Genomic DNA, 18310 nt, shown 5'->3' on the forward strand with positions numbered 1-18310 from the left:
ACCGGACATAGCTGGTTGATATGGCGCCTCCATATTGGACCTTCTGATAATGTTCTTGCTGCTGCATTTGTTGACGAATCTGCTCTAGCTGTGACTGCATCAATTCAACGACCTTTTCCATAGAAGTTAATTGTAGACTAAAACTTGTAGAGACTAAAACTAATCACTCTGCGTAGCACTGTGAACTTCTCGTTCAGTCGAGTGTTCTTAAACTCATTCAACAAGTCATACTGAAGTTCTGTTTTATTAAAAAAGCGTAAAACCAAGATATAAGAAGAACAAAAGCAAGATACAAAAATTCAATGTAAATACACAAACCAAAATATACAACAATGATGATGATGGGGGGATGCTGTAAATTATTATGATGTGACTAGAGTGGAAACTCAGCGCTATAAAATAACTTTTCGAATGGGATGGAGCCTGAAGCTTTTTGCAGTAAAGGAAATCATACATGGAACAAGTTAACAAAGAATTTAGTTTTTATTTAGGAAATAGATTTAGTGCTTTATTTTATTAAAACATATAGTTATGTCTTAACTATTGCAATACAATAATTAACTTACTTTGAGGTAGTTTGTTACATATTTGGATTAGGCTTATGAGAACTTTAAAATAAATACAAACACAGAAAATGGCATCCTGAAGAAGCTCACCTGATGCAATATCATGAACTTCTATACTCCCGTGCTGTGTGCCAATAAGCACTTGTCTGTCCCCAGGAACAAATATGCAAGACCTGGCATGCTTCACTTGCAAAGTACGAATGCACTGTTGGCTGCTCCTATGAATAAATACTAGGTGATAGTAATAAACATTAATGCCCAAAAACTGGATGTAACATTTCGAAATTAAGCTACGATAACGCTGTGTGTGAGCACTGCGGTTATAACATTTTTACAACCTCATATTCCTGTATCATAATTCAATAAACTTTTGTCTCAAAACAAAGAAACTAACTCTTATTTTAACCTAGTTTCAAAAAACGTCACCACGAAATCAAATATATGCTTTGCCTGATGCTCTGTGTTATCTATAGGATATAGCTATGTAGGCTACGGTTGCGAAATAAAACACACGAGAACATTGAATGTCCAAAAATGTAATTATAACTAATACAAGACACACACGGCCGGAATGGCCCGTTTTGGCTAGTCCGATTCGGCTAGATCCCCATTCGGCTACAGTTCGATTGGGCTAGTTCCCTATTCGGCTACAGTTTTGAATTGTATTTTATTCCACAATATCGTTTCTTTTGCATTCCGACAAAGAAGAATTAATTGAAATGAAATTTAGTGCAAAATGTTTGAACTATTAAATTGAAATGTTTACTCACATAAAATTGACATGTATCCTACGTCACCGTCTGTATGCAAACTTAGAATCTAATAGAATCCTAATTTATTACAATATTCCAAATCCAACGACGTTTATTTAGAGGACTTCTGTTTATTTAGAGAATGTTGTGTTTTATTCCACAATATTGTTTCTTTTATAGTTGAAATTCTCGAAGCTTTAGATGAGTGGGGTTTAGACCTAACCACTGAGATCTTAAATCATATTTATAACACCGGAAACATCCCTAGTGGTATGGTACGTTCCATATTCATAACTTTACCAAAGAAAACCCGAGCAACAGAATGTTCACTCCACAGAACAATTAGCCTTGTGAATCTTCTAACAAAGATCTTACTCCGAATCATGATGATGAGACTAAGACCAAACTAAAATCGGAAATTTCAGCAGCACAGTTTTAATTTGTTCCCTACAAAGGGAGCACAAAAAAGGAATTTTTACATCAAAAATGATAACAGAGAGATGTATGTCCGATTCTTCTGTTTATTTAGAGAATGTTGTATTTTATTCCGCCAATATCATTTCTTTTGCATTCTTGCATTTTATCCAGTGTTTACCTATGAGTGCCTTTTTGTTCAAAATAAGTGTTTTACATCAAAACAACATTTTTCATGATTAACAATAGAGGTTAATGAGATAAAGTCTCAGCGAAAACGTGTCAACGAAAAAAGACAGTTGCCAAATAGCGTTTGACATAAAAGATGAAGTTAAAACCCAAGTGGCAGTTTAGAATAAACCTGGGTTTCGGTGTTACATGTCTTAGTTGTCATTGAAGTTGATCGTTTAAATGCTTGCATATGTTCGCAGGTCGTCCGTCGAAAAAGACTGTAGCCGAATAGGGAACTAGCCGAATCGGACTGTAGTCAAATAGGGAACTAGCCGAATCGGACTAGCCGAATCGGACTAGCCGAATAGTAGCAGACCCCACACGGCCACACTTAGGATGAAATAGCTTTTAGATACAAATGTATTGAAGAAAGGCGTTTCTAAATTTCCCACAATTTCAACATGACAATTCATTATTTGTTGCTCAGAATAAACCTAAGCTACAATTGGTAGTTGTTTCGACAGGCAACATACATTGCAACTACTGTGTAGCTCCTGCACGCTTTCTCTGACAACACTCATCGGTTCAGAAGTCAGGAATCTTTGCAACCCTGACAACTTTCAGGAATTCAGAAATCTTTGCAACAGGCTTTCAGCGCACACTTGTGTTTTGCTATGGAAGTGAAATCACTAGATTTCCCAATATGTCTAGTCACATCCTGGCAATTAACACACACATACGTAGTTTGGCGGTTTCGTTATATTGTGCATTCGTATATATGGATTGAACTCTCCCAGCAGTACAGTTCCAATAAAAACTAGAGTTCTTTTTTAAGTAGCTTCAACCATGTGACTTTTAACTCTGACTCTCGCTTCAGCAATGCATGTGTATGTTTTCGTCCAGTAATGTAGTATAGTGTAGCGTGGTTGGAATTGTTAATTTCTGGTTTCGATGCTTAATTCTATTGTTTTCTGTTCAATGTTCTAATTTCTGGATTCAGCTCTACTTGACATCATGCTTGCTGTGTTATATCTTCACTTCCACACCTGGATTTAAAATAAATCAGTATGTGTAGACTAATGAAAACTTTTCTGTTTTTGTGAAGCAATCCAGAAAACTTACCTTACTGATAGCTCACAAGTGAAAATCAACTTTTGAATATTTAGCATCATTTTGAGAAGTGTGGGGGGAATAATAAGATTAGGAAGCAGCTCTTAACGCCACTAGTAGAAAAAGGCATTTCCTTATTTCAGGCAGCCTATACACACCTTTTGAAATTTCTCAATGGGACTAGTCTGACAGAAAAACCTTAGATATATATTTGACGATGACAAGATGATGTCATAAAAGTCATTCTGAAATTTTAAACTTGCGCTATAATGATCTATTGAAAGGCAAGAGATTATGGTTGTCATTTTCGAATTTCTCATGGTCAAAATCATGGGAAACAATGCAAAAGACTCAAAAATTTGAAAAATTTTTGTACAGGTCCACAGTAATACATTCATGCAATTGACAAAACAGCAATTCCTTGAAAATGTCATTATTATAAATGTACCTAACATATAACAAAAGATATGCCATATTGGTCATGTCAGTCGACTCATCAAGCTGAATGGAAAATTTAGAACCTATTTAAATTCGTAGAAGGAGTTGCTCGAGTTGATCCTCACTGATTTCGTAAATTCACCTCGACACAGTGTTGTTTGACAATGGAATTGTTCACATTTCATTGACCTCTGTTTTGCGATGAACAATTGTGCTCATTTGAATTGCAGCTCGTACAATAGGTTCTTAACCAATGTTGAAAGATTTCTTGCAATCAACAAGGCGGCCTCAAACGATGTTCTTGTATACTTCGCTTCATTTACAAATTCACTTTCAAATGACTGTCTTTGTTTTTCCGATGTTCGCAGTAATCGACGAAAAAAACTCCACAGGCTTGTTGCGACGAGAATCATGCTTGGTGTGAAGATGTCGTTTCAAGCATAGCCGGTCATTTGGTCGACAGGACATTTGGTCGACAGTCATTTGGTCGACAGACATTTGGTCGACCAAATGACCGTTGGGTTGTAGCGTTTGATTCACAACACTTCCTGAATTTTTCAAATTGTTTACGACATTTGTATACAATTTTATTTATAAAATTGTATACGATTAACAGCGCTTCCTGAATTTCTGTGTCACATTGAGATTAGCCTTTGCGTAAAATTTTAAGTAAGTCAGTAGAGAATTTTCGGTTTGTGCAAAAAGAACACTCCATGATATGGTCTTTGATGGCACTTTTCTAGAAGTCTCTAAAGTTCAAATGCTCCCGCATCTCGTGGTCAAATGTCTGGTGGACAACTGGACATACCGATGTATGTCAATGCCGAATCACACGGACATGTAAAATTGTATACGGCATTTGAATAGAGAGACGAAGGCATCTGGGACTTTAGTTGAAAATACGACATGTAAAATTGTATACGGCATTTGAGTAGAGAGACGAAGGCGTCTGGGACTTTAGTTGAAAACACGAACCAATTTTGAATGTTTTGTAAATAGGAAAAACGCCCACATCAAATTTTCCAAAAACGTTCAACTATGAAAACTATTTGTAAATATGTAAAATTATTGTTGTAAATCAAATATAGTTATTACTATCTGAACCCTTAACAGCCTGTTTCACCTAAATAAGGATCATCAGAAAGACTTGAAGGGTTCAGATGGTAATAACTATATTTGATTTAATTCGCTCTGCTTTGCTTTTTTACTTAGCATTAAGCACTTTTTGTAGTATTAATGGTTTTCATTGTTTTTGATAGTAAGTTAAGTTCATTGCAACCAAGTTTTTCAATAAACAAATTCCCAAACCTGTTCCAGAGCTTAGCTGCTTCGGAGGAAGCTGAAAGCAGAGCAAATCCATCCGAAGAAAAACAATTTGATCGGCATTCACTTCGGTGACCTTGTTGGGATATCTGCTTTACACTGGAACAGTCTGGTTTCAATAAGCTCATTTGGGCATTCAGCAATTGAATTTGATTGTTGTGCAATAATGCTACAATACTTGCGTCACCAGATGGCGTTGTTGTAGATATGTCTAAAGAACTGAAACACAAAATTATTATTAAAAAATCAAGAAATAAAAACACAATTAGCATGTGTTTCAGCCTTCACAGTGACAAGACCAGAGATCATTAACAAGTAGTATGCAACGGTGCGCCACTGTTTGCAGTGATGGAATGATTATATGTTCAAGACCTTATACAATCTTGAAATAAATACGAGTACACCTCAGTCTGCACACAAATGTAACATTACCCAGCTATAGTAAAACCTAACATGACTTGTTGCATCTAGGTATTCTAGGTATATCGAGTGACATTTGAAAATGAGACTTGGCAACCAAAGTTTTGGGGCATGACAGTTTCAGTTTGCAAAGCACAAATCGTAGCAAATCAGGTTTTTGGTGTTCAACAAAAAAAAACAACAGGGATCCGGATCAGGAGTGCAACTTTTAGTGAAAACAAAACTGGGGCCTTATCAAGACCTCGTTTAGCTCTCTACAAAAAATGAATACTGTAGCTATCACGTTATGAAAAAGCAATGGACATTTTGATTCAATTTTAACAATATTTTTGTCATTTGTGTGAAAAGATATTTTCAACTGCCACAGCAATTGAAATTATTTACTTGGTACACCAGTCTCGGCTAGAAACCAACACAACTTTCCGTCTTGCAGTGACAACATTGGAGCCAAAAATCCACAGATTGGTTTCACAAAAAACAAGAACAAACTATTCAAGTAATCACTAGAATTGTGATTATATACTTGAATAAACTTCAGATTTTCATTATATTTTTTTTTATAATTACACAATAACTTAGCTACCTTGATGCATTACCATTAACCATCATAACAAGTGCAACTAGATTTTGTGGAGAATCTAATCCAAGCCTACTAAATCACATCTACACAAACATAACTTGTAACCAAAATGCCTATGGCATTTTCTTACATGACATCTCTGATCATTTACCTACTTTCTTATGTGTTAAAAATAAAAATGTAATGTGTAATTTACCGACCAAAAAAATTCGAAGCTTAAAAAAACTTTTGTCTTGACAGCTTCTTATGCGATTTAGAGTCTAATTTGAATGAAGTAAATACTGATTGTGATGATGCAGACAACTTGATGCACTCTTTTATTATGCGATTTCAAGTAACACTAGATAAACATGCACCACTTAGAAACATGTCGAGAACTGAAATTTAGCTCTCTAACAAACCATGGATAACAAAAGGCATTCATAAATCTATTAAAACAAAAAACAGACTATTTAGATATTGGATAAAAAATAAACATGAATCAGCAAAAAGGAAATACAAAGCATATTGCAATAAACTGAATCATTTGAAACAATCACTGAAAAATCAACATTATAAAAAAAAGTTTGAAGAAACAAAAAGTGACTCCAAGAAAACATGGAAGATCGTTCATGAGATGATAGAGGGGAAAAGAAATTCGAATAATAAAAAGCTTCCTTCAACTATGACTATAAATGATAAAAGCTATAAAACAGATTCTATTGAATTCATTAATTTATTAAATAATTACTTCACAAATATTGGAACTTTAATGGCAGCTAAAATTCCAAATTCAAATGCAAATTTTGAATCATTCATGTTAAACAGAAAATGCTCTTCTTTTGGCTTTCCTGATATAAATGAGATAGAAGTATCTGATGCTATAAGGAGCCTCAAAGCAAATAAAGCTTCAGGCATTTTTGAAATACCTTCTAAATTTATCAAAATGGCTAATGTAATTATATGCTCTTTTTTAACAAAAGTGCTGAATAAATGTATTTTGCAAGAAATCTTTCCTGATGTACTTAAAAAGAGTCTGATAATACCTGTACCAAAAGTTAGTTCACCTTTACACTTTACAGATTTGCGACCAATTTCTTTATTGCCAACTTTTGCCAAAATTTTCGAAATTTTTTTATATAAACGGATGCTGAATTTTATTGACAAATGTAATATTTTAACGCCAGCTCAACATGGTTTTCGTGAAAATGATTCAACAAGCTTAGCATTGACAAAAATTTATGGTGATTTACTTTCTAACTTGAATGATCACAAATACACATGCTCGGTTTTTGTTGATTTAAGTAAAGCTTTCGATACAGTTGATCATGGCATACTTTTAAAAAAAACTTCACCATTATGGCTTTCGTGGCAAGTTTTTAAACGTTTTAACATTTTATCTAACAAATAGAATGCAAAGTACAAAAATTAACGGTAAGAATTCTAATTTCAATGTTGCTAAATGTGGTGTCCCACAGGGGTCAATCCTTGGTCCCTTGCTTTTTCTTCTTTATGTGAATGATCTTCCAAATGCATCTTCTTTTTTAACTACACTTTTTGCTGATGACTCAAACTTTCATATGTCAGATAAATGCCTGTCATCTCTCCAAAAAAATGTCAATAGAGAAATAGAAAAAATTGATGTGTGGATGAAATCCAATAAACTTTCATTAAATTATAGTAAAACTACTTATATGATCCTCTGCAACAAAAAAAATGCAGCAGAAAATTTTAGTCTGTCCATCAGTGGCCGATCCATCGAAAGGAAGAAATGTATAAACTATCTAGGTGTAACTTTGGATGAGCGATTGACATGAGATAGTCATATTATTAATCTTAGAAAGCAGCTTGCAAAGGTCTGCGGCATAGCATTTAAGCTGAGATACATTGCCCTTTTAACAATATTACAAACTTTATATTATGCTTTGTTTCAATCCAAGATCCAATACTCGATTATAAATTGGGGAAGAGCAAACTCTACATTGCTTGCTCCACTACAAGTGTTACAAAACAAGTTCATCCAATCCTGCTTATTTTTGCCGAGGTCAACAAATACAACTGTTCTTTATCACCAATTTAATGTGCTCAGAATTGACGATATTATTAAATTAGAGACTGCAAAATTTATGTACAAATATGTACACAAAATGCTGCCCTGGGCCTTGGCTGGTTGCTTTATTTTTGTAAATGAAATTCACCATCATAAAACCCGTCAGAACCAAAAGAATGATTTATATTATTATTTTGCCTTCTACAACATCAAACTCTGGTAAGAAGATGTTATGTTTTAATGGAGTGAAACTATGGAATCAAGTACCAAAGGAAATAAAAGAAAAGTCTTACAATGTTTTTAAATTTAAATATAAATGTTTATTAAAGAATTTGTGCAATGATCACTCCTGAAACAAATCATGCGCTTAATTTTCTACACAATTTTTTTATGTTGCCCTGTGTTATTCCATTGTTAATGTATTGTTAATTCCATTGTTAATGTTTACAAATTAAAGTGTTAGTATTGTGCTATATATGAATATATATTATATACCGTATGTGTTAATGTTCTTAATTTTGGGTCTTTTGTTTAAATGTTTGGGTGGCAGCTGACTTTGGTGACCTTTTGTTGTGCGAATTATTTGTGTTTATTGTGTTTTTGCTTTTTGTGTCTTTTTCTTCGCCAACAAAAACAAAAAATAAACTGAACTAACCGTTCCAATTAACCATTACGATTTTACATTTTATATTAATGAACATTCACTGACGTGCTGGCATATTGGCTATTGTAGCTGGTATTATATTTTTCGTCACGAAAGCGTTAATGATGCAAAATAAAATGATATACCGTATTTACTTGATTGTAAGCCGCGGCTTATAAAGTTTTTCTTCCATCATGTTTGCGACTTAAATTCAAGGGCGGCTAAAATTCAAGGGCGACTTACAATCAAAGGCAGCTTACATTTTTCTTTTTTCTTTTTGTCTTTTTCCTTGTCGACTTTGCCATAGATGTTTTGCCGTACTGCGTAGTCTGATGCCGACAATTGTGAAGTTGTGACGTGCATTTTAAATTGTCACGTGCATTTATGACATGCATTAGAAAGAAAAAAGGGAGTTGTCAGTTTTTATTTATGGTACTTAACAGTAAACAGTTTCAGCTTTGCGTGTAAACAGTATTTGCGGCTTACATTCAAGGGCGGCTTACATTAAATTTTTAACACTATCACATGCGGCTTACAATCAAGGGCGGCTTACAATCAAGCGCGGCTTACAATCAAGTCAATACGGTAGGCTATCACACAAAAAGTTTTCTGATTACTATTTTATAATACTGTATATGGGATGCATACCCTCACCAATTCTATTTCATTTATAACACGAAGCAATAATCAAGGAAACGTTAACAACACTGGACAGAAACAGAGTCAGATTTAACGGACAAGTAATGAGCAACATAATATATGCAGATGACACTGTCACTCTGGCATACACAGAGGGAAAATTGCATGAAAGTATGGACAAAATGAATGAAATTAACTAAAAGTACGAAATGAACCAAAATCGGAAGAGAACAAAGACATTGTTGATAGAAAATAAAAAAAAATAAAAAAAAATACTAAGCTGGAAGGAGAACAATTGGAACAGGTTACAACTCACCACCTATACCCATTACACAAGATGGAAGATGCACCAATGATGCAGTCCTCGAAATTAGCGGCGGCACACGGCGATTGCCGTGGTAAATGCCGCCGCAAACGCTATAATGGCCATTCTGCTACGGCAATAAAAATGCCGTCGCAAATGAGCATTTAATTCGGACAAAAATTGTTCAAAATTTCTTCCTGTTTGATTTACTCGCAGCGTGAGTTTAATCAGCAGAAACATCGCACCAAGACCTCACCTCGGACTATTTTACTTGCTGTGAACACTCACACAGTCTTCAAAATTAGCATATTTTTACTTTGCAAAAACGTTGACGAGGCCAAATGGCAAAAGTTGAAATTGCCTCGGCAATTGCTGTGAACAATTATTACGACAAAATTGTACCAAAACATGCAAAACGAGAAGAGAAAAAAATAATCGAATGGTCTATCACGACCGCAATGTTTGATTTGTTGTGATGTAATAATACCACAAGTAGCGATAAAGCGATCAACGCGATACACACGCTGTTACGGTGATTCATGTTATAACTCATTGGGGGGGGAAAGTAAGTTAATTTTGGGTTGATTCAACGTTCGAGTCGGCAAAAATCGATTTAATTTTTCCGGCGAGTTATATCATGTAATAACAATGCCCAATAAGAAATTTATGTTTGTTTTACATTAATTCGACATCTAGCAACGTTAAATTATCATGAAATAACGTTAATTGCTCAGTCAGGTACCGATAACAAATCAATAGCTCCCTGCAAGAAGATTGCCTCGATTTACGTATACAGTACACTAACATAATTTCGGCACAATTAGGATACTGCGAGCAACACAAAGTCTGTTGAATAAAGAACTAGTCAGAATCGGAATCATCGGATGACGAGGTTGTCGCGTCGTCACTGGACAGGGTTGTCGGTATTTTACCCGACCCAAAAACCCGGGTGGTTTTTTTTTAAAAAACCCACTTAAAAAAAAAACATAAAAAAAACCATAAAAAAAACCAGAGCATCATATTTGTCCAGTTTTTAATAGAAAATTTAAAAAATGAACAAAAACACTACAAGGCACTTAAAACAAACTTTAAATTAGGACTTAAGGATGTGATTGTGAAGTAAATTTCCAAGAATAAACTGAAAACGCAGTGGATGTTGTACAGTGCACAAAAATCAAGTAATGCCACTTTGTGTATACTACACTAAAACTCATTTATGCAAGAAGGCCTTATAGTTAAACTGGTGAAAGTACTACTCTATTGTAGTCTGTTTATATGATGTGAAATGCAATTTAGGAGGCTATTTACCAATTACAGATTCTGGATTCTAACGCATGGCTGTTTCACAGCATTTGCCTAAATGGCCGTTGGCCACGCAATTGCTCATCCATTAGTCAAATACTATATATAATATATGTATAAATGATAAAAAATATTTAAACATGATGGCATAAATGCTCCTTGCCTTCAAATCTAAATCAAATGATGCAATGATGTGATTTCTACCACGGTAGCATCAACTTGGTACAGAAATCAGTGGATGATGCAACATCCAACTTGATCTTGAAATTAATGGATGATGCAACAATTGCAACATTCAAGCAACAACAGCCCTAGTGCATTATTTTATTGAGTTATGCAAGCATGTACTGTGAGTGAAAAGCACTTCATCCGTAAAAAGTAGTTTTGAGGTGAAATAAGCATGAATCTACCTTTTTTTGCATCTTTTTTAAAAAAACTCAATAAAACCCAAAAAACCCGGGTTTTTTAAAAAAAAAAACGGGCGGGTTGGGTTTTTTTAAAAAAACCCGGGTTTTTCTCAACCCTGTCGCTGGAATACTTGAAGACGCAAAACTGCCCGTTCATGTACGCGCGATGCCATATGATCGGAAGCATTACTTTTCTTTACTGCCGAAGAACCATTTATTCAATTTTGTACCACTTTTTATATTCGCAACGACACCGGTCAAAAATAAGCATTCGATGAAAGAATAACTTTTGCGTAACAATTAAGCCAGTATTTATAAGGTTGCAAATTTTTACAGTTCACAAGAGCATTGTCAGCGTATAAAATAGCGTGCCTGATGCTCTGGGCTACCGCCGTGAGACACACGATGAAGAAGCACATAAATTTTTTTTTGATTAAAGCATACGGCAATTGCCGCCTCAACTCAAGGTTTGTTGATTTGGCGACGGCAAGGTTTTTGCCGTCGAAGATGGAAGCTAATTTTGAGGGCTGAATGATGTAGGTTTATAGGTATTCAATTTTATCCCAATTAACGGGGGAGGCCATTTCTTTCCTTGCAGCGATTGCCTTCACTCCCATTCTCCATCTCATTCTATCCATCACATCTTCATCCTTCAGCCCAACTTCGTCTGCCTTATTCTTCACCTGTTCTTTTCGGACTTCTCCGTTTCCTCTTCCCATATACCTTCAAGCCCAAAGCCCTTCAAAGAAAACTTCCTTCCTCCCTCCATACCACCTGTCCATACCATCTTACTTTATTTTCTCTCGCAAGTAGGTTTATAGCAGTGCTTCCCAACCTTTTTCAGTTTGCGACACACTTTTAATGCAAGTTTTATTGTGCAACCCACAATAAGATATGACATCTTTATTATGGCATCTTTACTACTGGCATACGCAGTGTTTTTTTTAAGGTGTTTTGGGGGACCGTTTCGGTCCCTCCAAGCGGTTTCCAAAGCACCCTCCAAGCACTGTTTCCAAAGGTTCTCCAAGCACCTTCCAGCGGTTTCCCAAAGTTTGGACTTGCAACTACAGTAGAAAAGTAATGGTTGTTTCTTGCTATGTCTTGTCGATAATACGAATATAGCCTACTATCAATGGTTTACGTCCGGAAAAAAGAATAAGTGGAGGTACAGCTAACAGCTGAATCAAAGAATTATTCACAAAAGAAGTGCACCTTCGATACTAGTCAATGTTTATTTCTGATTTATGGCGCATAATGACCGGTTTTTACGTGTGGAAACATAACAAGCAGAAGCCAACAAGCACACTTTGTTTGATTGTTTTGTTGCATGAGATAGAACCTGAAAAATTTGTTCTGTGATTGTGCACTGCCGGTAGCCTAATACATAATTCGTTTAAGCAAATATGGCTATTTTTTGATATTTAAATGAAACACTTGCGGTCTCTTAAAACTACTTAGCAGTCACCCAAACCAAACCTTAAAAAAAACCTCGGGCACACGTACTGAAATAGTTAATGCGACACAACACATCTAATTTTACATGTTTGTTACATTGTTGCATAATTGTTATGTAATGATAATGCAATAATTTTCCGATCTAATAGAAAACAAGGTGTACAATTCATGAAAATGGAAAGTCAGCAAATGAAGTGAAAATAAGATTAGCGATGGCGAAGGCGCTGTACTGTTCAAGACCAAACTGCGGCTTGTGAGATCCATAGTAATGTCAGTTATTTTTTTAGAAAATTTTAACATTCAGTAACATTTAGAAATGCTTCACGACCCACCTGAAATGGCTTCACGACCCACCGGTTGGAAAGCACTGGTCTATAGTCTCCCTCATTATTAGCACATCAATTAGTGCTTCGGTCTCTTTCACCCTCTTGCTTTTTACTCCACGCATTACTTTCACCATTGCTCTTGTTCAATTCTTAGAATTGCAAGTTTACTTTCACTTAGCACCCATGTCTTGCTGCTGTACAATATTGCAGGCCGCACAGATGAACACATAAAGAAGAACCGGTCAAGCAAAAATATCATTTTGAAAATGAAAGGAATTTTTAAGAAGAGATATAAATTTGCAATTAAAACTGTGACTACTATCTTGTTATATCAAACCAATTGTCATAAAGAAGTGAACATTGGACCTGCCACAAAGAAATTCACAAAAAATGAACGCTTTTCAACTCTAGTACTACAGAAGAATATTAAAACTATCATATAAAAAACACATTACAAACAAAGTAATTAGAAAAAATTGGAATGCAAGACAGATGGGCAAACGGTTCAGCAAACCAAAAGATGAAAATTCTTGGGACATATTTCGAGAGAATCAGCAGGACAGCTACATCAATTGGTTATTGAAGGTTTGATAGAAGGAGACCAACTTGGGTAGATGATGTAGAACAGTGGACTGATTTGTCAAGCATCGGAGAAGCAAAGAGAGCAGTGGAAGAACGTGATGTGTTGAAGCAATTGACAGCCAATCATTGGTTTGGAGACGACGCATAATGATGATGAATACTATATTTACTCTTTTTTTCTAAATTTATATCAGTGTTTCTGTTCAACCAAATTGATAGTTATACATTTAGTGGTAAATGAAGTTAAAAAGCGGTGTTCGCTGGTCAAGACCAGTTTGAAAAACAGATTCTAAATAGAGCCAATAAATTCAATTAAATGCGATCATGGGTTGACTGTTTACCAGTGAAGTCGGGCCAAAAATGAAGGGTCCACATCTTTTAGGCGCAGACAGTTTGGCGCCTGCCAAATAGGTGCGCACACTGTAGCGTCAGGATATTTAGGTTCGGTGCCTAGTCATTCAGGTGCTTTTCAGTGTGTCAAATTTATCATAAATGGTTGATTATGCGACAGTTCTCCCGAATCTCCCCCCCCCCCCCCCCCCGCTGCATTACAAAGTGAATTTCACTTTGAAACATATCAGTGTGCAGTGCTGGAAAACTAAGTCACTGTTCACTCAAGCTTACCAGCCCCTTGAACATACAGTATGTTTTTTACTGATGTTTAGTGTAATTAAATAATATTTAACTTAACTAGAAGTGAACTCATTCATGTTTGGAAACTTAACTAATTTATTGATACAACTTTTATTGACGCAAACCTGAATTAACAACAAATAAATGCCGGACACACGCCTTAACAAAACTGCATATTTTTTTTGTGCAATATAGCACTTGATGTGAAAATCATTGCCTTACCTGCCAAGCTGATATAATTTGCAGTATTACCATCAAGCACCCAATGAAATAGAGTTTACTGGAAATAGCAAATAAATGACTGGGCACCACAGTGCGCAACACCTAAATATCCTGACGCCACTGTGTGCACTTATGTGGCAGGCGCCAAACGCCTAAAAGGCGTGCTCTGAAAATGTAAAACTCCGACATCGGTTTATAACTGGCCGACTCCGGCTACAGCATTGCCAGGTTTTTTCATTTTGTAAAACTTAATACTCCTTACGTTGTGATCGAAATTGTGACAGCGACTTTCACAAAAACTGACAAGAATAAACACTTCCATTTTCTGGTAAAGTTTTAGAGCACAATACGAAGAACAAGAAACAATAGTTTAAAAAAATGTAAACAAATATTTTATTAAGTGAATAAAAAAATAACAGTTAACCTCTCACGTACATGTAGCTCCACACAAAGTGAAATTTACATGCCTTTTGACTCTTTTTTTAAAAGGCATGTAAATTTCACTTTGTGTGGAGCTACATGTACTTGAGAGGTTAACTGTTATTTTTTATTCACTTGTTGATTCATTCATATCAGTTTGTATCCTCTGTGGATCCTTCTCTAGTATCATGGGCCAATCCTACAGATGCTTGCTGGTACACCCTTTCATTTTCTTTGAATTTTAAACATTTTATTGTCTATCGTTGTAAGTCAGCTTTTTTTTTAACGACTCCTACTCTGGACACGACTAAACCCCTCCGACTCCATAGACTTGCTGTTTACTATATCTTCTACTTTTTACAAAGTCTGTTTCAATATGAAAAGCTGTATTCATGTAGTTGCCCATACAACCAAGTATTTGCAAATAAATTTTTAAACCTTTTCTGCACTTCAAGATGAGCATAAGCACATTTCTAATAACAATCAGAAATTAGGTAGTATCTATTATTTTATACGTGAGATATTGCTTAATCTATAACTTACCTAATCTTTCCCATGCACATGGCAGATCCAACAAACACAAACTCGTCGTCCAATGTGAGCTCTGCAGTCGCACCATCCTCATCTAAAATAATAAAACCATAAAACATTATTAGTTACATAAACACATTTTCGTAGCACTAAGTCCACACTATATTGTTCTGTTAAGCAAAATTTTCATACTGAGCTTCAAACATTCCCATTACAGAATAGCATAGGCCACTTTTTATATATACCAATCACAATGTTCAAGACTTGAGTGTATGTTATCATCGCAAAATGTCTGTTCAACCAGTCCACTTGATTATTTTTATAGGCGTCAGAGTTGTTAATAACTTGTGGGTGTACGGTAATATACGATAGTGTGTGTATTTTTACCGGTCTAACATTGTTTTCTGAGCTATTTTTCATAAACTTACTCAGTACACAAACAACAAATAAGAAGTCAGTCAACTTCAATCATAGGCTACTCTCAAAACCATAGGCGCCAACTTTTATTTTTGCACGGGGTGGCGGAGATAGCACAATATGGCAATCTAAAAACTTTCAAACTGCATGTTTTTGTTTGATTTTTACTAAGCGTGTTTCGTAGATGCAATTGTCTTATCACACCTGATTTGAAGCTCGATAATTTACAAAGCAACTTTAAAACAAAGCACATGAGGTATATTGTGAATTTTATTGTTACGTTGCTGCTCTGAAACTTAACATTTGGCAAAGATGTTTTTGCGAACAGCAGCTCTGTCAATCCAACTGTTAATCAACTGGTCAAGTTGTAACCGTGAAGCTTCAGCTTGATAATCATTTAAAATTAGGACGTGGTTCAATCGCTGTTGCGTCATGGTAGATCGCAAGTAGGTTTTTATGCGCCTGAGTGCACTAAAGGATCGCTCTGCCTCGCAGGTGGTGGAAGGCAACGATAAGTATATTTTTACAATGTAGACCACGTTTGGAAGCATTAATGAAATTGTTTCATTGCTTACAAATAGATCAAGCAGTTGCGACATAGTTGCAAATCGGACAGAATGCTCTATCTATGCATCTATTATATTCTAGCCATGGGAATTCACTCTCCCACGATTTTTGATAGCTTCTCCCTTCAACAGCAATTATCCTGCTCATGCTCGGTTCTTCCACCTCCCTGATCATGCTAACGCCTTTTGGCAGTGGCACACTTTCGTTTCGTTCAGGCGTTTGGTCACTTTCATGCTGGCTGAAATCCTGACTAGACGCAACAAAAAATGACTCAATGGAGGGCTGCAATTTTGAACGCTTTTTTGGTGGCATGTTTAAGCTGAATAAAACTGAAATGTCGGCGAAAAGTTTTACTGGACGACTTTTCGTAATTTTTTCTATGATATAACAAGTAACTCCTATGTCAGACCAATAAATTCCCGCCTCACAGTTTGTCACGCATTAACACGCAATATTACTGCATGAAGTAGATAACAAAGTAGAAATTAAAGCATGAAGTAGATGACAGTACACTCCAATCGAAATCGGAAAATAATTCAAAATGCAAAATGTTGAGTAATTGAAAAAGGTTGCTTTTGTTATTGGTAATTGGCAGGGGGTGTAGCTTTTCTCGAATAGAATCGTGTAAACGTGTAAACTTGCAGAATGTTAAAACTGCTACTTTACCAAGTGCACTTTTTTAATAAAACTCAAAAAGTTTACAAAATTGCATTTTTCAATGAAATTTGAAAATAGATATTCATTTAGGGGGTGGAGCTATCAATCATCCAGATAATTTTATTTCCAAGTATTTTATAGCTGGCATAATTTATAGCGATATTATGAGCAATTTAAAAAATTAAAAAAAAGATTTTTGAGAGGCAATGGAAAGATCGTATTTTATTGATTAATAAATCCCATTGTAAACCTAACAAGTGTAACAATGCTGAAGCCCTCCAAGGCCTCCACGCTAAGCTATCAGCACGCAACAACTTGCTGAGATGCCTAGCTGGAACATCCTGAGGTGCTAGTACATCCACATCCACACACCGTACAAGTGCTCTTGCACTTGTTTATAGCACTTACGAATATGCTTCCCCCACTTGGTGCCGCAGCGTACACACTTCCAAAATTGAGACTGCCCTCAACACCACCATGAAAATAATCACCGGTTGCCTGCTTCCAACTCCCACTGACTTTTTGCCGGTCCTATCAGGCATCGCCTCAGTTAGACTTCGTAGGTAAAACCACGTACGTAATCTAGTCCAACAAGCTATGTCAAGGGAGGACCACCTCCTCAACCAGATTGTTCTAAACTCGCACTTCCAAAAGCCCCAGCGCTTGAAATCTCGACGCCCGTTCTCTCGACATGCTGCAGCTATCTGTAAATCGAACTTCCACATTTCCGAAGTTTGGAACCGTGAATGGAGAGAAGTCGCGAGACCAACCCAATTCACAGTCCTTCCCAATACCAACACCCAACCTGGAGCAGAACTACCCGGGAAGGAATGGGTGAAGCTCAATCGCCTGCGGACTGGAGTGGGCCGTTTTAGCAGCAACATGTTCCAGGGGGGCCTCGCTGATTCACCATCTTGTGCGTGTGGCTCAGATTTTCAAACTGCACACCACATTATCTATCAATGTCCTGTATACCGACCACAAGATAGACATGTGGACCTAACAACGCTCGATGAATACACAATCCATTGGCTGCTGCGCCTGGATGTAACAACGTAATCTGTGGCGGCCTCACACGCAAGAAGAAGACTTATGACAAGTAACAAATAATACGATCGCAACAACAACAAGAGAACTTAAAAAGTGTTGAACTGAAAGAAACTGAAATGAAGTATTTCAAGGGGCAAAAGAACCCCCTATGCTAGAATCATTTTGAAAATACCAAATACTACTACTGCAGATATTGTGTCATCAAGCTTTGAGTTTGAATAGAAGTAGATGTGACGATCTTTCATTTATTAAGAAGTATCATGCATCAGAGTTATCTCCTGACTTCAATGGATATAATTACAAGCAGCTGCGAGAGTCTGCCATCTTGTTGAAACCAAAATCCAAGGTAACT

At 36.1% G+C, this 18310-nt stretch overlaps 1 protein-coding gene across 3 annotated transcripts in view; it reads right to left on the reverse strand.

Annotated features, from left to right (window-relative positions):
• LOC145787768 (WD repeat-containing protein 3-like) overlaps nucleotides 1–18310 on the reverse strand; it is a 168818-nt gene that overhangs the window by 84161 nt on the left and 66347 nt on the right. For all 3 annotated transcript variants that reach the window (XM_082599589.1, XM_082599590.1, XM_082599587.1), the window contains exons 9-11: nucleotides 15280–15361; nucleotides 4760–4993; nucleotides 657–784 (exon numbers count right to left, since the gene is read on the reverse strand). In XM_082599589.1, the coding sequence (XP_082455715.1) occupies nucleotides 657–784; nucleotides 4760–4993; nucleotides 15280–15361 (444 nt within the window). The remainder of the gene's footprint in view (nucleotides 1–656; nucleotides 785–4759; nucleotides 4994–15279; nucleotides 15362–18310) is intronic.

This window comes from Aplidium turbinatum, chromosome 18, assembly GCF_918807975.1.
Source record: "Aplidium turbinatum chromosome 18, kaAplTurb1.1, whole genome shotgun sequence".
In the NCBI taxonomy this organism is placed as follows: domain Eukaryota; kingdom Metazoa; phylum Chordata; class Ascidiacea; order Aplousobranchia; family Polyclinidae; genus Aplidium; species Aplidium turbinatum.